This window comes from Martes martes (assembly GCF_963455335.1).
Source record: "Martes martes genome assembly, chromosome: 3".
NCBI classification, from domain to species: domain Eukaryota; kingdom Metazoa; phylum Chordata; class Mammalia; order Carnivora; family Mustelidae; genus Martes; species Martes martes.
The window spans coordinates 65,471,567-65,496,534 of NC_137890.1; the positions used below are offsets into that span (position 1 = coordinate 65,471,567).

The window sequence follows — 24,968 nt, forward strand, 5'->3', positions numbered from 1 at the left end:
TACATGTTGGGCATTACTTCAAAATTAGTCTAATTACCTGTCAATAGATCTTTGTATTTAATACATTAATAGAAAAGAATGTATGTTACTACATCATGTATTTGTCTTTAAATAGATTTTAAATATATTTAAATACTTTTTGCTGTATAATACCATGCATTTATGTTTAGAAACATTCTTTTTTCTGAATAAGGGTCCCCAGGCTGCTCCATATTTTGTGAGGTACACGAAAACTGGAGAACCTCTGATTTTGAGCCGTATGCACATAATAGTGTCTCATTCCTGTTAAGCCGTTTTTTGCAATTATTTTCTGGGTTAAGGTTTCATTAGATGTCAGATCAATCTATTAGTGTCTTCAAGACTTCGACCACTCAGAAGTAGGGGAAAGCACAAGAGTCTTTGCTCTTATAGATCAGCTGTGAACATATCAATAAAATCATTCATCTTGTGCTGAGACCAAGAGCAAAGGGAATTTCTTTTTCTGCACAGTAGAATTTTGAATTCTGTTTAGTCTTTCCAGGCAAGAGTATGGACCTAAAGTAATAAGGTTGACTGTTTAGATAAGATTGTAATCTAACCATTCATTTGTTTATCCATCTGTCTCTTTATTCATTCATGTATTTATTCATATGACAAATATTTGTTGTTTGGTTTTTGTGCATGTGGGTGTGGTAATTTCAAATTCTAAATAACTGATATTTAATGAATTTTTAAACATAACTCTGAGTTAAAACTCCCTTATGCTGATTTGAGTTAGACTGAGTATATGAAAGAGATAAATTTAATATTTATAATCCTGAGTTTTAAAAAATAAAGGTTTTGATACATTAGATAAAATTATTGATGCTAAAGCAAGATGATACTAAAGAATTCAACAAGTTTTTATTGAAGCACTTAAAAACAAGCCTCATAAATTTTCTATCATCATGCCATCAACTGGAATATTTAATAAGTGATTGAACCATAGAAATTTCATGTTAGAGTTGGGATATCGTTTTTCATACAGCATACAGCAGATATATTAGGAGAAATTCACAAGCTAATTAACTAATTAAGAGTAGAGCCAGAATAGAATGTGGATCTATTTAGTCAGTGATTTAGGACACTCTAAATATTTTAATACAGGTAAATTTCTTTTACTCATTTTATACAACCCACTATAATAAATGCTGAATTTAAGGAAATAGGTACTCTTAAATTGGATGAATGTTACTCTAGGATGAATTTCTCTCCTAGAAATGTATATTTCAGTATTGATAGTTCAAAAACGTTTATCTTAGTGGCAAGGAGACATTTCTATATTTGGGTAGAATATCATACTTTAGACTTTAAACTATATGCCTCAGATTGGTGCTGAATCACTTCAAGGTGAAGATTTTTAATAAATTTGAGAAAAGCAATCTACTTACAAGTTAATGGATTCTTTATGTATTCGTCACTTTTAATGTTCTGGGGCATGGAAATGATTCCATTAATAATGTAACTAATGTTATGGTAAGGTTGACAAAAAGCATTGAACAAATATTCATTAATAGAGCTTAGACCAGAGGTCCTTCCAGTTCTGCAATATAAGAAGCAACTTTTCCTTGCTTTTAGGATACTCTTTTAATTGCATGTTCTACTTTGTTGTGGATTACTAAGTGAAATATGCCATACAACCACTTGAATTTATATTTAAAAAATGGCATGTATGTGTGTTTGTTTATTAGTGATGTGAGTATATATTTTTATGCTTGTATGTTTATCTGGGTGTAATGCTTTTATGTCTAGAAATTTTACTTCAGCTGAAAGTCATGCTTGGTGTGATTTTCATCTACAGGTTTCATCTACAGGCTCATAATATTCACATCTGTCCTTAAATATGCCAGATGGCAAATTAAAAAAAAAATTGAAGAAAACACCTATGTTTCTATCAAAATCATGTTTAGGTAATAGCTACTGAGTACCTACAGTGACCTATTTATTTATTTTAATGTTGGGAGCTTTGCTTTTCACCTATAACATTGGAACCGCAAAAGGAAAGAGAGAGAGAGAGAGTTACATGTTGAAGATACTCAATAAAGCAAAGAAGAGAGATTGGGACAGAAAGTAGATTGGTTAGAAATGAAGTATGAAAAAGGGGAAGCAAGCTCATTTTCTGAATTTTCTAAAAGTTTCTGAGATCCAATGTCTTACATTGCTGACTTTTAAAAAGTTCTGAATATTTAATAGATAACAAAGTTGTATCAACTTACAAATGCCTGGGCTGCCAGAGCAAAAAACTGAGGGGCGTCTTTTACCTTTCATTTTCTCTCACCTTCTGTGATTGACTGTGATTGGGTCCTTTGCATTGGAGCTCGTTTCAGTTACTCCTCGGAAAGCTCAGAAATCTGATTCCATGACGTCACCCAGGAAATGACAGTCACAACGAGTACCAGAGTCTGCAACACATACCATTAGGCACTTCGTTAAGTGGAAAAAGGAATAGCAGCCTAAATATTCTAACATTTCTATAAGAATCATTTAAATCTGCACTTTTCTGCTCCCAGTATATTTGCTACTTGTTAAGGAAAGTAAAATGTTGCAGAGTACTAAATTCTTGTTAATACTGAATGAAAGTCACCAAATAATTCTTACGTCTACAATATATTTTTTACAGTTAATAGTTTATGCTAACTCTACTGCCCCATTATAAAGAATATAAAGTAGAAACACTACCCTGAGATTTTGGCGAGTTCTTGGAAAATTTTCAGAACAATTAAAACTTGGTGAGAATCTGATATGATGTTGCAAACACTTGTTTCTTGTTTTTCTGAGTATTTCACATGGTACCTATTATGGTGCTGGATTTATAGTAAGTTAGTAAACATTTGATTCAGTTTGGTGAGAGATCTGGGAATGTGTCAAGTATGGCAATCTTCTGTTTGAGGGCGTGGACTGTTTCACCTTCATTTTTCTTAATTTCTCAGAGTCTAATGTTGCACCAGACAATGGAGTCAATAAATATTCGTTGATTGATGTACGAGTGAATAGTAAATCAAAGTAGTTATAAGCCATGGAAGTATTTTAAGAAAAGGAGTTGTCTGAGAGATTAATATTTTGGAAAATTTATCTTTGCAAAGTGGAGGGAAAGAATTAAAGGTCCTCAAGACCTGTATTTTCTCATTATTTAGAATAGTTTGTATTTTATATTAATACCTTTTATAAAACCTTCGTGTCCCCCTTTTGCTTTACCAAGGCTTCTGTTCTGCTAGCTGGGTAAGTAGAGAGCCTTTTGCTCGACACCTTCCTTTCTCTCAATCTCTCCTCTTGTTCTTTTTTTCTTTTTAGAACATTTAAAAATTTATATTTTCCTAAATTTGCATTGATCTTTGATTAACTGTTACATACATTTAGCACCCCTCATTCGTCCTTTCCTCAGTTCCGCATAGTCTTGTCCCATGGTAGATTCCTCAGGAGGGACATTGTAGGTCTAGCATTTCCTGAATCCTTGCACATTTAAAACTGTCTTTTTAAAATGAAACTAGGTGAACTGAATAACTTCCCCCCAATGCAGTTTTTATTAACAGACCCTATTATTGATAGAAAAGCCAAGATATTTATTATGCAATAAATAGGAAAAGTTACTGAATATCCCATAAAAAATAGCAGGCACTCAGGGTTTTCACAGAATAATTTTGAACTTCCAAAGATCAAATAACTTCAGTGTTACTTATTTTTCCCCCCACAATATGGAAAATGGATTGATCACATTTTGGATTCTTCAAGAAGCAGATAAAGTTTTTTTTAATTCATTTATTTGAGAGAGGTAGAGAGAGAAAGAGAAAGAGAGAGAAAACACAAGCAGGGGGGAGCAGCAGAGAGAGAGGGAGAAGCAGGCTCCCCGCTGAGCAGGGAGCCTGAAATGGGGGTTTGATCCCGATGCTTGATTGAGTTACCCAGGTGCCCCAAGAGGCAGATAAAATGAGATGATTGCAAAAGTTTTACTGGAAAATAACATTTTGAAAGTAAAAGGGAAGAAAGCAAGATTGAGAAGGGGAAGCCATTAGACCATGACCCAGAACTGACAAAAATCCTTGCCAGGGTAAAGGGGAACTCAGAGAAAAATTACTAGAGATGTCCCGGACTGGGTGGAAATAACTAGGTCCTTGTCAATGTACTTATTCAGTCTACTGCCCAGGGCTCCAAAATTGAGGAAGAACCTGAAGAGGTAGACAGCTGGATTCTATTAACGCACTGCCAGGTAATCAGTGAATCCTCTCTTGAGGAAAGATCTGAGGGGCGCCTGGGTGGCTCCGTCAGTTAAGCATCTGCCTTTGGCTCAGGTCGTGATCCCAGTGTCCTGGGATGGAGCCTCACATCAGGCTCCCGGCTCAGCAGGGCGTCTGCTTCTCCCTTTCCCTCTGCTTGTACTCTCTGTGTCTCCCTCTGTCTTAAAGGAATAAATAAAATCGTAAAAAAGAAAGAAAGAAAAATAAGAAAGCTCTGAATGGCACATCTCCCTGTATTCCAAAGGAAGAGAGAATCCATATGTTTTTTATGAAGCAAACATAGTATTCATACCAAAGTTTGATAAAGACAGCATAGTAAAGATTATAAATCAATCTCACTTATGAACATTGGTATAACAATTCTAAATAAAAATATTACACATTTGAGCAAATGGAATTCATTTCAGGAAAGCCAGAAAGTTTCAATAGTAAAATATTGATTTATTTAATTAGCCACATTTTTAGGAGTAAGAGGAACAATTATAAAATCATCTCCATGGAAAAGACCTTAGCAAATTCAACACCTGTCCTTGATAATAAATAAACAATTCAAAATGATTTCTTGACATAATGAATGGCATAAACAAATAGGTAGATATATAGACTGATAGGTAGATAATTGAAAATACCAAATATGATTTGTGATAGTCATGAAAATTGCTGTAACTGCTTAAGAAAAATATTCAACCCAAAATTGCATTCTTAGATATGTATTAGCAGACACAGACAAAAGTATGCATAGAAATGGTATTCTTAGCTACAAGTGGAAACTGGAAATCACACAAATGTTATCAACAAGAGAATATTAAATAAACTGTGCTATCTTCATAAATCAAAATATTATGCAGAACGGAATTTACAAAAAATATTGCTTCTAACAATAATAAAATATTTCAAAGAGCTAATGTTGTCCAAAGAAAGCTAGATGTAAAAAGCATATACTTTAGGATTCATTTATATAAAGTGAACAGGTGTGTGTGAAGTGATCTCTGGCGATAGCGTTTAGGTTTGTGATTACAAAATGTAACAACTGGGAGGTGACAAGAGGGAGGTTCCTGAGGTGCACACCCTCTGCTGGATTATAATCTGTGTTGTATCACACAGGTGCACACATATTTTAAAAATACATCAAGCTTTACATTAACAGTTGTGCATTTTAATGAAGGTGTGTTATACCTCAATAAGTTCAAAGTGAATAATTATTGCAATTAAACACTAAAATAAAGGAAGAATCCTTGGGTCCATAGGAATACTCAGTAATAAAAAGGAAAAAAGGGCGTAGTTTTACATATAGAGGAATACAAGCTAATAAACGTAGACCTGATAATAGAGTAAGATAACACTCCAATTTTCAAACACTATGTAATCATTGGTACTGGCATGTAATTAGTAATGAATAACAGGCAATTTTTTAAATGTTTTTGTTTGATCACTATTTTTCTTAATGGAATGGGAGAAACCCCAGAACCTGGGTCTAAGACTCACTTAAACACTGACGTGTGCCTGCCTAGCTGGCTGGTCAGAGGCGCCACAGACTCCTGCATGAAGGACGCCTAAGGCCAAACAGTTCCCAGGGTCTAGTGGTCCCTGTCTAGCTGGGCATCAAACAACTGATGGTAAAGACAACATATAATATATTATTGAATTTAGAACACATTTTAGAGTAAAAGGTAACTCTAAGATAATTAAAATTACATAACTTAAAAAATAGTTATTTATTGACCATTGAATTATTATATTATATATAAAACAGTTTCATTCAAAGGCGCCTGGTTGGCTCAGTTGGTTAAGCATCTGCCTTTGGCTCAGGTCATGACCCCCGGGTCCTGGGATCAAGACCCACATCAGGCTTCCTGCTCAGCGGGGAACCTTCTTCTCCCTCTCCCTCTGCCTACTGCTCCCCCCGCCCTGTCAAATAAATAATGAAATCTTAAAAAAAAAAGTTTCATTAAAAATTATTTTCTAAAATAAATTCCTTATAAAAGATATAATTAGTGAAATCCATATATTTAAAGAATTAAAAATTCACAATGATTTTTTGACTATTAAGACTCATGAACAGGGGCGCCTGGGTGGCTCAGTGGGTTAAGCCTCTGCCTTCGGCTCAGGTCATGGTCTCAGGGTCCTGGGATCGAGCCCCACATCGGGCTCTCTGCTCAGCAGGGAGCCTGCTTCCCCCTCTCTCTCTGCCTGCCTCTCCGCCTACTTGTGATCTCTGTCTGTCAAATAAATAAAAAATATTTTAAAAAAAAAAAAAAAAAAAAAAAAAAAAAAAAAAAAAAGACTCATGAACAGAGTATTTATTTTTGGTGTATTCTCACATATTTTATCAGTTACTTTGCCATCTCTCTTTCTAATACTATGACACTGACATTCTCCTGAAATATAAATGCTTTTTAATATGGTCATATTATACTTATTTTTTCATAAAAGTTTGCTGAAATATTCTTTAAAGTTGCATTTTATGGTTAATAAATTTAAAATTATTTTTAATTAAAATAGCTTTTAAAATAGCTTTAAGAACTACAGAAATCTAGAATGAAATTCTATTGAATCCAGAAAACCCCTCCAAATTGCAGCTATCACTTAAATATACATTTAATGGAGGAACTTATTTATGCTGTTTTTGTTTTTCCTCATGTCTGCCATAGAAAACCTTGAAGTATAGTTACTGAAAAGATTACTTCTTGTTTAATTTTAATTAGGGGCATTTTTTTCCTTGTAATAAATACATAGTTAAATTTTCAATTATGTAATATTGAAAATGTAAGATAGTTACTTAAAAAGTAATGAGGTATGTATTGATCCTGCTTGAACATACAGTGCTACCTCAACAGTGTTATTCCAAATTTTTTAATAAGTAAGTACTATCTTTTATCAACTGATTGCATGTATTTTAAATAACCTTTAAATAGATAACTAAATCTCATTATTCTTTATAGAGTGCTTCTTATAAAACAAACATATTCTATTTTTTAAAGATTTTATTTGTTTATTTGACAGAGAGAGACACACAGCAAGAGAGGAAACACAAGCAGGGGGAGTGGGTGAGGGAGAAGCAGGCTTCCTGCAGAGCAAGGAGCCTGATGTGGGGCTCGATCCCAGGACCCTGGGATCATGACCTGAGCCTAAGGCAGCAGCTTAAGGACTGAACCACCCAGGCACCCCCAAATAGAGATTCTAAAGGTCAAATAAGTTAAGAAGCACACAGGCTTAATTATTCTCATATAAAGATATACCTCTACTTAAAAATAGTCTAATTAAGGTTTCATATGAGTTTTGTTTTTCTCTATGTAGTTATTTTGCTTTTGATCCTTTTATGGTTTCCTTTATAGTTTACAGTGTATTTTATACAGTACATGGGTCATCATTTTTTCTGCCATTTTTTTTAACTTATCCTTATACAGCATTTATTTTCATAGATGCATCTTTATGCCCGCAGGAAGAACTATTAAACCAAAAATTGTGCAGCGGTGTGGTGTGGTGGAATACGCACAGGCTTGGGTGTCAGGTGGACCCCGGTGCAAACAGTGGGTCTTGCACTTACTCACTGAAGTATCCCAACTAGAAAGTGTGAATAATAGTGAGGGTTAAGGCACCCGGCAGATGTTGACTAAATAGTGCCCATTACAGCATTTTCATCATTACCATTCCGAGAAGAAAACCCAAAGGAAATGGTGCATGAACACACCGGTAACCTAATTCATTGGGAACCGTATGTGTTTATTTCTGATACAATGGTGACGGAGCACTTGTGGCCCTCTGGAAAACAGACCATAAAGTGATAGATGAAAGCAGAAAGCAGGAGGCTAGCCTTCTTACATTCTGCTGCCACCGTTAATCATTGACTTGGTTTTAGAAATGCAGAAGATAAAACAACAGACAAACATACAAACAAACAAAAACAACTGAAAACTAAAAAACTTCTCTTGCAGAGGAAAAGCTTGGGTTAAAACAAATGATTAACTATTATTCAGTGTATTTCTGAATTATTTAGGGAGTCCACACCTTGGGGAAAGAAAAGCAAAGACTGGGTGTCAGAAAATAAGTTGGGAGCAAGAAAGTCTTTTACCAAGTAAAGACTTCCCATAGTCACTTATTTTGAGATTTCACAAAATGTCAAAATTCAGATTAAATAAATATAATAAGAATAATGTGTCATTATATTGGAAGGTTTTTTTTTTTTTTTTCAAGAATTTTCTTTTGTCTTTCAGCAGAAAAAAAAGGCCATCTCTCTCCTGCAGAAGAGCTTGGACAAGATTTATGAACTTTGTTCAGCCTCGCTCTAGCATGCTGTTTGAAATTCACTGGCTTGAACAAATGAATAAATATTCATCACCTCGGCTTTCTTCTTTTTTCTAGGTGCCTCCCATACTCCTTGATAAGCAGTTCTCTGAATTCACTCCAGACATTACACCAATCATTTTGGCAGCCCATACAAATAATTACGAAATAATCAAGCTTCTAGTTCAGAAAGGAGTCTCCGTGCCCAGACCCCACGAGGTCCGCTGCAACTGTGTGGAATGCGTCTCCAGCTCGGACGTGGATAGCCTCCGCCACTCACGCTCCAGACTCAACATCTACAAGGCCTTGGCCAGCCCCTCCCTCATCGCACTGTCAAGTGAAGACCCTTTTCTCACTGCCTTTCAGCTAAGTTGGGAGCTTCAGGAGCTGAGTAAAGTGGAAAATGAATTCAAGTCGGAGTACGAGGAGCTGTCCCGACAGTGCAAACAGTTTGCGAAGGACCTACTGGATCAAACAAGGAGTTCCAGAGAACTGGAAATCATTCTTAATTACAGAGATGACAGTAGCCTTATAGAAGAACAAAGTGGAAATGATCTCGCCAGACTCAAATTGGCCATAAAGTACCGTCAAAAAGAGGTGAGTGTTGCCAGACCTTTTTATCAAAATATCATATGATTTAATCACAGTGACGTCAACCGGTATTCTGAAATTATGTTTGGGCTTTAGAGCCTTTTCTACTTATCTGGAAGTGGATGATAATTATGGTTTGCCAGATTAATAATTACAAAACACATGGAAGAATGGCAAGAAATGGCATAATAACTGGTGATGGCATTAGGCGAATGAGTTAAGATGTGCACATTTACTGTGGTAGAATGGAAAAACTGATGAATTTTACAATCTCCACACTGAAAGTTCTGGTTCTACCATTTATAACTCTTGTTCCTTTTCAGATCTCTTTGAGATTGGTTTCCTCGTCTGCTTAATGGATTTAATAGTTATAATATTTTGTTACATGTATTTATTTATACATATAAAATATATTCCTCAGAGATTTATAGAAGTATAAAATGTGTGGATGTGTGTGAAGACTTTAGTAAGTTATAAGTCCTTATGTTAATAAAGTACATTATTAGAAGTTATTAATAAAGAAAAAATATTAGTCCAACAGCAGATGAAAGTGTCGAAACCTCTCACGCCTGGCTTAGTCTCTTTATTGGTCAGGAATAAGAGATTAAAGATGCTAGTTGCAGAAGAGTTATAATTTCTCATGAAATTTCCGTGATTTGAATATTAAGAAAACTCAGAGCTGTCATGCTCATTATCTAGCATTCTTGTTTTTGTTTCCATCGCTGAGTTAAGAGAGTTCTCCAAAATCTATTTTACTTCCATCTTCAGAAAATATGCTTTGTTTATTCTTGAATTATAGTGATTATCTATTCTAGAAAATCAATTGGAAAAAACTATATAAGGTAAGATGAAAAAGAAAAGAGACTTCTGAATAAAAATGTATTCCGTTTTTTTGTTTTGTTTTGTTTTGTTTTTTGTTTTTTTGCAGTTGGCCCTAATTATTCTACATTAGCTTTGGCTGCTTTGTCTACTGCTACTTACTAAATATTTAAGGATCAAGATACCTGAATTTACTTCCTTGAGTTTTTCCTGTAGTTCTTGGCCAGTTGTCATTGGAGACTGAAACTAGTTGAAATGATCTTTTCCCCTAACAATGAAGGAAATGGCTTCTTTTGTGTGCCTTCCCTCTGATTCCAAAATCACACATGCTAGTTGGAGCCCTGTCAACAGTATCAACTAATTTTTTTTAGCCTCTTGTGTTTAGGGCTCAGGGAACTGATATTTTAACAGAACTAGAATAATTTTAATATACAACTATAAAAAATTAATGAAAAACTTCACTTGATTAGAGATTCTTATGTGCTAAATATGACATTTAAAAGTAATAGCATGTACTAGAACTGATAAAATGAGGGGCACCTGGATGGCTTGGTCTGTGGAGCATGTGACTCCACCTCCGGTTGTGAGTTTGAGCCAAACGTTGGGTGTAGAGATTACTTAAAAATAAAAAAAATCTAAGAAAAAGAAGATAAAATGAGGTAAGATACTGATGTGGCTTAGAATTTGAGCTAGTTCTTCTCAAGTATCTGTTATTAACCCAGTATTATGCTTTTCTTTCTTTAGTTTTCTGTGGGGAGACAGATTTAAGGGATCGACACAGTAATTACAAAGGTCTTTTCCTATGATAAATCTGTCCAGGTTTGATGTTATCCTGTAATTGGTGAGTGAGATGGAATTCCCAGGATGCAGAAATCCACAAAATGAAAAAAAGAACACAGTAGCTGCAACTGTCTTTGCTCACCTGTTGCATTTTTGTTCGCCCTGCAGTTAGTGAACCAACCTAGTGCCATTTTATGCCCACCCTGCTATGGGTCCTGATATCATAACTGATTTAACTTTGTCTTTTGCCACAGTGACTTTCGTGAAAGCACTGGAACAAAATGCTCATTGAGTCTTTTACCATACTCTCTGAATGGTGACATTTAATCAAATGAAGCTGCCAAATTCTTATCAAAAGTTTGTCCAAGACCAAAAAAAAAAAAAAAAAAGTAGTACAAATTTCTTACATATTAACATATGAATATATTTTTACCCACAAATCATTTTTATACATTCTATTCATTCATTCATTTCTTCATTCATTGACTCTTTGAACATATATTTCACCAAACACATGCCAGGGATTGCTCGGGGCACTTAGGCCTCCATGGGAGTGTGGCTCCGTCCTAGAGCTGATAGTCTATTACAAGGAGTCCATAAAATGTTAAATCTATATTGTTCTCAGTCTTGTTTCTGACCCCTAAAAAGGTTCATTCCTACTAAACATTTTTTTTTCTTTGCTTAGGTTCTTTTGTATATTCCAGGAATATACAAAGCATGCTTAACTTCAAAGCCTATCCAACAAAAAGCCACAAATTGAGTCCTTAGAAGTGTCAGAAGGAAAGCTATAGAAAGCGTTTGATCATTTCTAAGACTTCTTTCAAGATGCTTGTACCTTTTGCGAATACGAAGTTGTGGGAATTGGAGGCTGATCATCCTTAATGATACAACAGGATGAAGGGTGGCTAAAAACACGTAACATGTAACAAGAAAAAATGAATTAGTAATACCTTTTAAAAGATACATTTTTTAAAAGACACTGTATTTGCATTTTCTCTTTTCATCTTTTGAAATGATAATAGAGGGAAAAATTAAAACAAAATTTTTACAGAGTTGTTCTGGAGTATCTTTCATTCAATACTGAAGAACACATTTCCTTTGGGTTGAACAATTTTTCCAAAGCAAAGTAATATTGGATGACTAATAGCATTATTAAATCAAGAATAAGGTTTTACTTTCATATAAATTCTTTGAAATCATAGGTCATGTTTTATGAAACATATTCCTAAATTATTCAGAAATTATTGACTTCAGAATATTTGATGTAAGATTTTCTAGTAAGATCGTGTGTCTTTTTTTTTTTTTTTTAGTATTTTATTTATTTATTTGACACAGAGAGATCACAAGTAGGCAGAGAGGCAGGCAGAGAGAGAGGGGGGAAGCAGGCTCCCTGCTGAGCAGAGAGCCCGATCCCGATGCGGGACTCGATCCCAGGACCCTGAGATCATGACCTGAGCCGAAGGCAGAGGCTTAACCCACTGAGCCACCCAGGTGCCCAGATCGTGTGTTTTAAATGAAACTCTGTGTTAGCATAAATGTCTTGCCTTATGTCTTTTTACCACAAGTTTTCCCAGTTTTAGTTTAAAAAAGTTTGTGGTTTGTCTTTGGTCCATCTCTTATATTTTTGGAATGGCTTCTTATTGATCTTTCCAAGGCTAAGTCCCACTCACTCTTCCAAACTCATCTCAGGTCTCCCCTCTGATAAGGAGGTTCCATGAAGCAGACCCCCTCCATACAATCTCTGGGATAAATGCCCTCCTTCCACACATTCTGTTTTGCATTGTTTTGTTACATTTCACCCTTCTCCTCCAGGTATGAGTGTCAGGAACATAGCTGTCATATTTACCAGTCATAACTCTGTACTGAAAGGTAGAAGGTGTTCAATATGAACGTACCCGAAGTTGCAGAATCTCTTAATTCTGGATGGCACCCTGCATGTTTCTTTGTCTGATTAAATTGCAGTGTTTAGGGTAATTACCTACTAACAGCCTTCTTATGAATTCCAATATTAAAACAATTCATGTTGCGGGAACTTGATTACAGACTTATTCTGGTAATTCTGTAATATCATCCAAAAAGAAAGGCCTGCATTAATTGAATATCATGAATATTTTTATAGGCATAGGCAGAAGGATTTTATCGTTTCTATTAATACTTAACTACAAAACCTGCCGTACCCGCTACTGCCTCCACCTAGGTGTCATCATGGTGAATACGAGGTAAATCTGATCCAACCGGAACTTCTAGCCAAGGTCAGCTGAGCCTGTGAGTTTATTTCATGACTCAGCTTCTTCATAATTAAGCCATGCATTTCGACATGAAGGGTTTTTTTGTTTTTGTTTTCTAGTTTTTGCATTGTGATAAAGCATTTGCCTTCTTCAAAGAGTGCGATGTCTCCTTTTCCTTTCTTTCTTAGCCCACTTTTATTTTTTTTCTTCAAAGAGTCAACTCTTTAGTCTCACTCTGAAAAGAGAGCAGGGAAAGTCCACTTCACGGGGGGTAGAAGTCAGCGCCCCATTCTAGTGTTACTCTTCAAAATGAAGAGTCTCAAAGGAAAATGGAGGGAGAAAAAAAAAAAAGCCAGAACCAAGCACCCACCCCCTTGGAACTGAGTCTCCTCCTGTGGATTAGATAAAAGTGAGGTGTGATTGAGGACATATCTTCAACAAGTAAATGTCCCTTGGTTCCTGGTGTAATTTTGGCCGATATAGAGTTTATGGCCATTAAATATCACTTTCATGCTGTCACTGTTCTTGCCTAATATTTGCAGAATCATTGTATATACTCGGAGACCTTGATGAGTTCCTTAAATATGTTCACAGCAAAGACCTTACCTAGTTTGTTACACATGGTTGTCCACATTGTGAAGGTACTAGTCCACAGTAAAGAACCCTAGATCTTGAATAATAATAGAAAGCAGTGAAATACATTAATGTGTGAAAGCATTACAATTCAATCTCTTTATAGCTCTTCAAATTAAAGTTAGAAAAAAAATCTCTACATAGTCAACAGCGTATCTTTTTCAATTTAATTTTCTCTTTTGTGAAAGTATGTCAGCAGCTTTGCAACATTAATTTTAAACTTTGGCGCTAGCCTAAGTTCTTTCTTATAAATTAATTAATGGAGTTGTTAAAGAGGGAGGAGAAAAAACCAACGTCTAAACAGCCCACTATTCATACCCTTCTTATCTTTTGTTTATCTTGTCAATGGAGCAGTGAGAGAAATGTGAAGAGATTCCTGTCAATCAGATGCCATCCCATCATCCTGCATGGTGAACTCAGTTGATTCCAAATATTCCAGAATCAAAGCTCTTCAAATCTCTCAAAATGTATGGTTTTGGTTTCTTGATTTATTCAAAACTCCTTGATATGGAATCAAGAACCAAACCTACTGTCAGAAAGAGAAGACACAGGGAGTAGATTAGGGGCCAGGGGAACCATGGAGGATAGAGCCCTAACACAACCAGGGAATGCCCCGGGTGAGAGAGAAGGAGAGGTGAAGGTGAGGGCATCAGAAGAGTGTTGGGCAATGGGAGGAGCAGTTAAATAATAAATGGAGCAGAAACAAAGGAAATTCGTCTTCGTAAAACTGCCTAGGGCTAGACTTTACCTTTATTTCATAAGTTTTGCTTTCTATAAATTATTTATTGATAAGTTAATCATGACAAATTTTTTAATTCAAATTTTATTTGAAAAGAAGCAATAAATGACTCTTTAAATTTGAACTTGCTACTGTATGAGTTTCATATTAAAAATGAATAAAACATACTACTCATGTTCTTTATCTACCTGAAATCTACTGGGAAGCTCGTTCTAGAGATCCGTAGTCAGATGTCATTTTGTGCTTGTGGTAGCAATTGAGGAAAAACAGCATTCTGTGTATGAATTTATTTGGAAACTACCAACCCTTGCAGGTGTACCACTACCTATCTCTACCAAAAGATAAAAATAAAAATTTTTTTCAAAAATTAAAAATGAGGGGCAGTTGGGTGGCTCTGTGGGTTAAAGCCTCTGCCTTCGGCTCAGGGCATGATCCCAGGGTCCTGGGATTGAACCCTGCGTCAGGCTCTCTGCTCAGCAGGGAGCCTGCTTCCCCCCCCTCTCTCTCTGCCTACTTGTGATCTCTGTCTGTCAAATAAATAAATAAATAAATATTAAAAATGAATAAATCACAGAGAAACCAATGATAATGTTGCTTTCTGGCTCTTGTATCAGAACCTTGGGATGGCACTGGCAAACAATGGCTTTCTCCTCTTAGATCCAGTAGATTTTGATGGCTGGTCTGCAGCCACGCAAAGCTTTGCTTTTGCAACAAACTAGGCAGAGAAGCTGACCAACTATTATCATTTTATTATTATTAATATTGACCCATTGATTGTCTTTTAGTCTAATGTTTTCCACCTTTTTCACTCTTGTTCAAATCTGGGGTGTGTGAAATATACCTTTCATAATTTTCTTGTGCCTGGTAAATTCCACATCAAAATATGAATAATTTGGAGGGGAAAATATCTCATACTATAGAGACATTGTCTCATAGACATCACATAACTGTTCTAGAAGAATGGCAAAGAGAGTACTTTTGGGGAGAAAAATAAGAGAAAGTATTGCAGACACTATTCCCCTCCATAACTGAGATCTTTCTGCTGAAGAAACTTGGAGACTCATTTATCTCAGTAAAGCTGATAATGCCTTTGCCTTAGTTTGGTTTACTAATTTAACATGTACTTATTTATTTGAATTCAGTTTGATATTATTTACCATGTTCCTCTCCTTTTCTTCTCTTCTCCGATTTGAACCGTTTTGAAAACATTTATGTCCTTCAGATCTCTTCTCAAATACCACTGTCTCTGGGAAGCCTTCCCTCAACATATTCCCAAGTCAAAATTAATTGTTGCTTTCTCTTGTTCTGGCATCTTTATTGCACATTTGACTTTGCTCTTTATTTCTTTTCATGTGTTGTTTCTCCATCGGAACGCCTTGCCTTTAGTCTTACCTCCTCCTGCCCGATGCCTACAGCACCGCTGAAGATTTTTTGTGTCATTTTTTGTTCTGTTTTTGTTTTGTTTTTCAAGACAATGCAAGTTCGGAGCTTAGCATACCTCCTGCCATATTTATCCATGAAAGAGTAGCTATTATTATTTATTATTACTATTATTGTCACTGTTTTTGTTTATCCCCTCATAGACTCCCAATATGAAAGACTAAACGTATACAGGAAAATGCTATACACGATTCTTTTGTATATGATGCAGCAAAAAGGGTTGACTCTGTCATTTAGTGTTTTAATTTTTGTAATGAATGCTCATCTAAGTCTCACGGGTCACATTACACTTTTGAATATCAAAGATAAGTTTATCCTTCTTACAGTCTATTGGTAGAGTCAGTTCTCTGAGCCATTTATATTAAAACATATACTCTCATCAAAAATGTTTATTGTACAAGTTTTATCTCAACCCTTAAGGTCGCCCATATTCTAATGCTTCCATTATAGGCTGGCAAAAGTGACTCGTATTGCATACTATATACTTGATTCGAATTTGTTCTTCTGAGTCGTATGTTTAAATATAGTTTAGGCATTGATGCCTCTATCCCGCTACCCCTCAGAATCAGGAACTGATATCACAGCAGCTCTTATAACAAAAGGCCAAGTATACAGTAAGATTCGAATACATGAGGCCACACTGAGTGATACAGATAATTATGAGACTTGTAAAAGTGGTAAAAAAGAAGCATTCCTCTAGCATAGTTTTTTCTCCCACTCTTCTCCAGAGCACACTCACTCACTGATTCCGGGGCCTCTGCCTCGCCGTGCTCCAGGCATGTTGGCACACGTCCGCTGTTGCTCGGTAAAGGCAACGTGGATTACAGACTCCCTAATGCTTCCGCCCAGCCCCCGACTAGGGACCAAACATTCCCGGACCTGCTTCTGTGTCATGGATGAAGCATTGACCTGCTCAGGACTTGTCAGCCCGACTGACAGAATTATGACAGGTCATTAGGCATTTAATTTAACACTTGGTTTTTAGAGCTTGGAATTCACATCCCCATGAGGTTTTGTTTTGTTTTGTTTACAACTAATTAAATGACATGAAACCACTTTCTCCTGATTCATATCTGAAAGTGATTGGGTTTTTGCCACAATTAAACATGAAATTGTACATGTCCAAAATGCTATAAATTAATTTGAAACTGCATTCATTAGAAAGTGATCAATTAATATCTTACAAAACCTAAAATAACTAATCTTAATTTTAAATTAGATACAAAACACATTTGTTCCTGTATTTTATACTGCTTTAAAAAGGTACAAAAAGGAAAGGGTTAAGCAATTTATTTTCAGAAGTATACTCTTCCATTCACTTGAGAAAAATGCATATACCCACAGGATTAGCAACACTTTCTGATGTAGCTTTCCTTTGCCACAGATATAAACTAAAAACATTAAGTTAATGATAATATCTTTGAGAAATCCACCGTGTATTGAAAACCTTCTCTCAGTCTGCAAGTGAATTAGTTTTCTGTATGAAATTGGTGTTTCTGCCTCCGTGATGATTGACAAGCAAGAGTAGCAAGAAGGTCACCTGTTTTCCATCATTCAGATGCAATCATTTGGTTTGTCAATGATGAAAAACCATTTCTTTTGTTTCTTTGCACAAAATTTACATTTACATTTGAGGGTTATTTTTCCTGGGTTGTTATTTAATGGTCCTATTTTCTCTGTCTCTCATCACTAAGCAAAATTAAGAATTATCAATTTTTGAAACTGCCCGTTTAACAGTTTATTCCAATTCACATTGTTTCCTAAAAAAATTACAAAAGCCCAATAGATTGTCTTGGAAATTTATAAAACAGAAACACTGTTTGCAAGAAATGTTTGATGGTTTTGAGACATAAACTCCTACTCAAGATCCCTGATAAATTGTGCATCAGAGAGGAAACTTTTCAGCTTATCCTTCTCCATATGACCATATGAGGCATAGTCAGTTTTTCTAAATAGAGGGGTTTTTTGTTTGACTTCTTGGAAACAAACATAGAGTAGAACTCTCTGAGATTTGTAATGCCTATGCTATAATTTCATGATCCGTGATTCTGAAGCTGTGTTAAATGTACAGATTGCTTCTAGATAATACAGAACTGGTAAAACAATCACGCAGGATTATGTACTTGGGCTTTGTGTCTCATTCTGTTTCCTTTTTCCCTTCAGCTTTAGGAGCACACAGTGGCTTGCCCTTGGCAGCTACAGAAAAATCTAAGGCTTTCTTCCTCCATGGTTTTCTTTTTACCTTCCTCTGGATTCCAGCTACCCTGTTGTCAGCTCTCTGCATGTTTGTAAAAAGACCTTTGACCATTGCTTTATTTTTAAATGATAGACACTATTATTTTTCTCCATGGCATTCTCCAAGCTCAGTGATTTTTGCCAGGCGGCTGTAGGACATGCTTCCTGGAAACTTTTCTGTCATATTCTCCTCTTTACCTGTTGGGGGAAGAGGGAGGGGTAGCTGGAAATCTTGTTGGCAGTAAACCCACAAGGAGGCTAGTGGAAGGAGCTAGGCAGCTCTAGCCAACAGACGCTCTTTCCTTCTCCAGGTATAATTAATTCCACAAATGTCTCTCCTGTGCCAAAAACTGAGGGCAGCACAATGACAGCAAGCCTTAGGCCAGGTTTGGATTTCTTCTAGAAGCTTCCTAGAACCTGGAATTTTACTCTTGCTTAGATAATGAAGTCCATGTGTGTGTTGCACTGACATACTTACCCACGCAGAAAATGCTGACTATGAACTAAAAATATCACTGTAGCCAGATCTCACTAACACTTTATATGCTACCTCCTTTTGTAAGGACACTCCTGATGTTTCCCTCATTTTCGTCCCTCCTTTCCTCCTTTTCTTCCTTCCTTATTTAGTCCTCACTCACTCATTGAAGATAGCCCTTACTATTTGCTACTCACCAGTGATACCCAAATCGAAGACAAAAGTCTTACCTTCAACTAACTGTCAGATTATTAGGAACGGCAAACAAGTGAACAGCTATCATGGTGCGGGTTACGGAAGCTATGGCGGAGCTGCCTTCTGGGAGGTCTGGACAATTTTCCTAACTTCACCTAAGCCTTCCTGGAGAAGAAAGTGCCTTAACTGAACATCAGTGGAAAGCTAGGAGCCATCCTAGCAAACAGGTCAGCAAAAGGCATTCCAGGAAGAAAAGCCATGTGCAAATCATGGAGGCAAAAAAAGTGGCGGGAGCAAAGAAAGTGTCTTCATTTTCCTCTGCACTCATTGCCACCCCACAGCCTCCCTCCAGCCTGCTATGTGTGGCTGGCTTCTTTATCACGTCTCAGCTCATATTATCACCTTCTCAGTGAAGCCTTCCAGAACACCTAATCGAATTACTATCCTCTTCCCCTATCCTTAGTTGTTTCCTTTCATATCACAATGCTATTATCTTCTTGACCCATAACAAAATCTGAAATCATTTTATTTATTTGTGTATTTAATTATTTTTTATCTGTCTCCCGCCCCTGTCTACATAGTATCATCTTGTCTGACTTGATGATCACTGTAAGTCCAGAGTAAGTCCTCTGCTTGGAATAGAGGCATGCTGAGTAAAGGATCACATGTTAGGAGATGTGGCAGAAGTGGAGATGAGAGAAAAAAGACAAAGAATAGGTACCAAAGGAACATGGATTTTATAAGATCTTGTGTTATTTAATCATGATTTAAATATTTAAATCAATTTTTTTCTATACTATTGTCTCAAACTTTTATTATCCAAAGATGAATTCATTATCTTTCTCTTTAAGCCTGGTCCTTCTTCTGTCATCTCTGTCAAGTAGGAGGCCCTCCCAGTTAGTCATGTTAAAAATCTGAGTCATCCTTGATAATTTTATATCCATCATTTCTAAAAGCTTGACGTGATAGAAAGCTGTGATGTGAGAGACAGCTGCAAATTGAGGTGCCATGTAATTATCTTTCTCTCTAGTCAGAGCCTGCCTTGGCTATCTGCCTGACCAATAGAATGCAACAGAAACGACTTTTTGTGACTTCCAAGCCTTAGTCCTCTGATGCCTTACAGCTTCCACCTAGGCTCTGTGGGAAAACTGAGATTCCATGTAAAAAGTCTGACTGTCCCAAGGTCACCACACTGGACAATGAGTAGTCTTGCTTGCTGGTAATCACAGTTGAGCCCAGCCTTAAGACCATTCACTCCAGTGACAAGAGTTTTGAGAGTCAACTTTGACCTTTGCCCTACACCCACACCCCAGGCCATCCTCTAGCGGAGTCCTACTTAGCAGCTTCTGTTGTTGCCATGTGGAACCTGGGAATCAACCACCTCATCCCTGTCCAAATTCCTGGTCCACTGTTACGGACCGAATGTTTGTGTCCCCACCAAACAATTCCTGTATCGAAACCAAACCTCAAAGTGATGGTATCAGCAGGTGAGGCTTTGGGCAGGAGATAAGACATGACGGTGGCTCCTTCAGGAGTGGGGTTACTTTGCCCTTATAAAAGAGGACGGAGAAGCTCCCTAGCCCTCTTTCCACCGGGTGAGAATACAGCAAGAAGACAGGATATCACCAGACAGTGAATCTGTGGTATCTTAGACTTCCCAACATTCAGAACTATGAGAAATAGATGTTTCTTGTTGAAGCTACCCAGTCTGTAGTCCTTTGTTATAAAAGCCTGAACTGACTGAGACATCCGCAAAGCTGAAAAATGTCATAAATTGTTGTTTTAAGCCACTACGTTTTGGAGCCTAGATAGTTGGGGCTCCTGCTAATCACCAAAGCCCGCCAGTCTTTTTGCCAGTTAGATTCCCTAATATTTCCGAAATCATTTCCCTCCCTTGCTGCCTTACTCTTCCTGCTCTGTGTGCGGGAGTGTTAGGCTAGTGTGTTTCACTTAGTTTCCCTGGACCCATGGCTATCTCATCTCATCCAAGTCCATATAACATTCCAGAACACTTAATCTGTAAACATTTCCCACATTACAATCCTTCTGTTAAAATATAATAGTGCCCCCCACCCCGCCCCCGCTGAAGCTTTGGGCCTGATCTTCTCCTGTAGCCGAGCTCTGCAGGCTTCTGCCCTGTGAAGGCCTGGGGTGGAGAGAGGAGAACCTGAGGACTGCCCAGGAGGAGTTTGTCAAGGGAGCCCAGGCCAACAGCCTCACCTGCCAAGGAAAGTAGACCTCACGTGGTCAGGCCGGGGCTGCAGCCAGCAAGTCTGTCTTCATCTCTAACCGTGACTACTGAATGGAAGTGTTCCAAGGCTGTCCCCTCAACACTCCAGGCCCTGCCCCATCCCACATTCATTCTTGAAGAGAGGGCCTCACTTGGGGCTCCAGGCCTTCCCATCACTTTTGCCTCCCCAGTGACATTGGTACGTGGTGTTGTCTGTATATGCTCTCTATTGCTCCTTCCAGCTCACTACCAATAAACAACAACTATTTGGAGGGTGGAATAATATATAGATATAGATATAGATATAGATATAGATATAGATATAGATACATATCTATTATAATATTACTATATTATTTTATATTATAGTAATATTTATATATAAAATATTACTATATTATTTTTATTGTGGCAAAATATACATAACATTTACCATCTTTACTATTTTTAAGTATACAATTCAGTGGCATTGAGTTCATTCATGCTGCTGTGCAACCATCACCACCACGTCCATTGTGGGAACATTGTCATCTTCCCAGAGTGAAACTCTATACCCATTAAATACTAAGTTCACATTCCCCCTGTCCCAGCCACTGGCAACTATGTTCTACTTTCTGTCTCTATGAGTTTGACTATTTTAGGTCCCTCATACAAGTGGAGTTTTACAATATCTGTCCTTCTGTGTCAGCCTTATTTTACTTAGCTGTGTTTTCAAGGTTCACCCCTGTTTTAGCATGTGTCAGAATTCCCTTCTTTTTTAAGAATTTAAATTTTTTTAAAATTTACAATTTTAAGAATTGTAAACAATGCTGCTATATTGTATTATTTTAAAACTCTGACCTGATTCCCTATCCCTTACTTGGTAGATCCTCTAAAATAAAACCCAAGCTCCTTAACAAGATATATCCTATATGGACCCCAACCTTCTACCTAGCCTCACCTCTCATCCTTTCCTGACTTTTGTTTTATGCTCAGCAATTCCAGATTTGCTAGGACTTTATCTCCTATGCTGTGTTCTGTGAATATTACCTCTGCAAATTTTCTTATTATTTTATTACCTTGAAATACAACCATTACCTCTGGCCAGATACTACTCACTCTTTAAGACCTTAAGACTCAGGATTCAGAAAGGTCCCCCCATTTCCTCTCTCAGGTTAGGTTTTCACTCCCCCTTCCATGTCTGGAGCATGTACATGTACCACGTGATATTATAATTAATCATTTACTTGTCTCTCCTCTTCATAAGACTGTGAGCGCCTTGAAGCCAAGTACTGTGATTTTTCTTTTGCCCTATTCAGCATCTGTGATGGCTCTGGCATGTGGGATGAGCTCAGCAAATGTTTATCGAACCAATACTGCTTTTCTTCATGTCAAACAGTTCCTTTTTCTAATATCTTCTTGGTAGTTCTTGGAAAAGATTTTATGCTACAGAATAACTTGATCATTGGTGAGGAGAAAGTAACAAGGCTTTGTGTATAATTTTTGCTGACTGGCCCTCGTGTTTATGGCACTGGTAAATGCCATAGGGAACGACAAGAGAAAATAGTAAATACCTCCCTTGAAGGGCAAGGAAATAACTAAGTAACATTTAGATATGGGATGCCTGGGTGGCTCAGTCAGTTAAGCGTCTGCCTTTGACTCAGGTTGTGAACCCAGGGTCCTGGGATCGAGTCCATATCCGGCCCTTTGCTCAGTGAGCCAGCTTCTCGGTCCACCTGCCGCTCCTCCTTCTTGTACTCTCTCTTTGTCTGACAAATAAACATAAAATATTTTTAAAAATACATAATATTTAGGTAAACATGTAAAAATAATTATTTTGTATGATTTTGCTTTTAATTATTTTAACTAAATATTTAACATAAAATAAAAGTCCTTTTAATAATACTGATTAATTTCCATCTCTATCTCATATACACTGACTTGTATCTGTTCAAACAAATGGCTATAAATATTATTTACATAGCATTGATCATGTGATTGCAGCTTAGGTTCCAGGAAGCTGTAATGGCTATTAAAAATATAATTGAGATATTGTTGTATCGAACCATTTTATTTTCTGTCCTTCCTATGTACTTTCTTGTCTTTTTCCTTTCCGGTTTTACTTCTATTTTATCGTTCTTCATGGGCTAATGGTTGCTGACACCACTCTGGCTCGGACTTTGGCTCTACAGGCAGAGACTGGAGTTCTGCAGCTTTTTCTGTTAAGGAAAAATAATCAATATCCCAGGACTTACAAACAGCATCGGCCTTTGTGAGAAGTCCAGTAATCTAGCTTCTATATAGTGACTGTGGGACTGAATGTCTTAGAATCTTGGCAAACCATTTTGAAAAGGGCAGTGAGTGAAAATGCAAGAAAATCTGTTATCCAAGTGTATTAGAGAATGAAGAGATCCAAAAGTCATGCCAATAGTGTTCCAAATAGTTGAGTTTTAAGAGACAACACTTTTTTTCTTACAATGTATGAAAAATCTTTGGCTGAAAATCTAACATGTTATATAATATCTCCTTTTTAAACAAAATACGGAGAACATAATTAACCTTTTCTTTATAATTCAGAGCTGTGGAATTAACCTCAGTTGAATTAACCTCTATGGTCTATTTGGAAGTTTAGGATTATTTAGACACCGATTTTAATAGCTCTTTCTTTTGGCCCACATGAAATTGCAGAAGAAATCTACGCTTTTCATAGTTTTGAAGTCTTTCTCCACATTCTTAGGCTTTCAATGATCAGTTCTTGTTGGTGTCAATGAGTCTGCCCTTTTACATTTATCTATTTTACTCAATTTTGGTTTAATCGATTCAGGTAGAAGTCTGGGAAAATAAAGGCAAAATTATCTGAGAGAAGGCCTAAGGACTCCTTTATAATTAGAATGCAAAAGATTTAATGCCTGAATACTGTGACATTTATCAACTTTTGTGAGAGCTTTTTTTACTTTCTTGGGTTTCAGAGGGATCAAGGTTGTCTAACAAATTACTTTTATTCGAAATGAATGTGTGTGTGTGTGTGTGTGTGTATGTGTACAAACAGATAAGATACCATGTTATGAAAATGTTTAGGCCTTTTGAAAATTAAAGCATAATTAATCTAAATACTGTGGAATAATTTCTATAGACTTCATAGGAAGTATTGACATTTTAATTAATTAACCAAGCATTTAATATATTAGAAATCATCAACATGGGAACAAATGGGAGAAATGCTGCTAGCATTTACAGAATGCCTTAATTATAAGAAAAATACGACAAGAAGTTTATTTTAAACTAATCATATTAAAAAAATGTAATTACTTGCTCTAAACCAAATTACCTAGTTAAGCAGTGAAAGAACATTGATGATGCTTATTTTTGCTCTAATACTTCATGAAATGCTCCCACCAAATTTTCATGCAAAATATGTTGAAATTGCTGTGGTTTGAACTGCTTTCACAACAGGGAATCAAAAGTTGTTAGGAAGGTTTTCATAAGCAAATAAGTTTGAGGTATTTGTAGAGAAGTAAGAGAAGTAGTGAAGGGCACAGTTATAGACAGCAGTATTCAGCATTTAATAATATTCTTTGTGGTACTGACAGTTTCAGGCTTTCCTAAAGAATTTGAATATTTTGCTTTCCTTCAAGAGGTGAGAAATTTTCAGTCAGGGAAGTAAGAATAATAAACACATAAAACACATACACACATAAGAATACTAACTCTAGTGGCATCAGTAAGTTATTTTACTTTTAACATGTTGCATTTACTGTGTTATGTAGGTTCTACTTTTAGCCTCTAGAGAAGGCATGGGAGATCTAATCCATCTCCAATTCCTATTACTTTAATACTATTTGGAAGGCAATTTCAATAATGTCTACAGCAATCAGGTGGAATGTTTTTATGGGATAATTTATGTCCCCCTCAAAATTCATACGTTGGAGCCCTAACTTCCAAAAAGAGGAAAAGCCAGGTGAGACGGATCAAGGAGGTAGCTACCTCTAAGCCAAGGAGAATGATCAGAAAAGAAAACAAATCTGTCCACACCTTCATCTTGGACTTCTTGCCTCCACAACTGTGAGAAAATAACTTTCTGTTGTTTAAG

At 36.6% G+C, this 24,968-nt stretch overlaps 1 protein-coding gene across 6 annotated transcripts in view; it reads left to right on the forward strand.

Annotated features, from left to right (window-relative positions):
* TRPC4 (transient receptor potential cation channel subfamily C member 4) overlaps positions 1-24,968 on the forward strand; it is a gene marked incomplete at both ends in the record, with an annotated part of 143,569 nt that overhangs the window by 30,104 nt on the left and 88,497 nt on the right. For 5 of the 6 annotated variants that reach the window (XM_080799214.1, XM_080799215.1, XM_080799216.1 and 2 more), the window contains one exon: positions 8,613-9,131. The exons of the other annotated variant lie outside the window; for it this stretch is intronic. In XM_080799214.1, the coding sequence (XP_080655340.1) occupies positions 8,613-9,131 (519 nt within the window). The remainder of the gene's footprint in view (positions 1-8,612; positions 9,132-24,968) is intronic. 6 annotated transcript variants of the gene reach the window in all.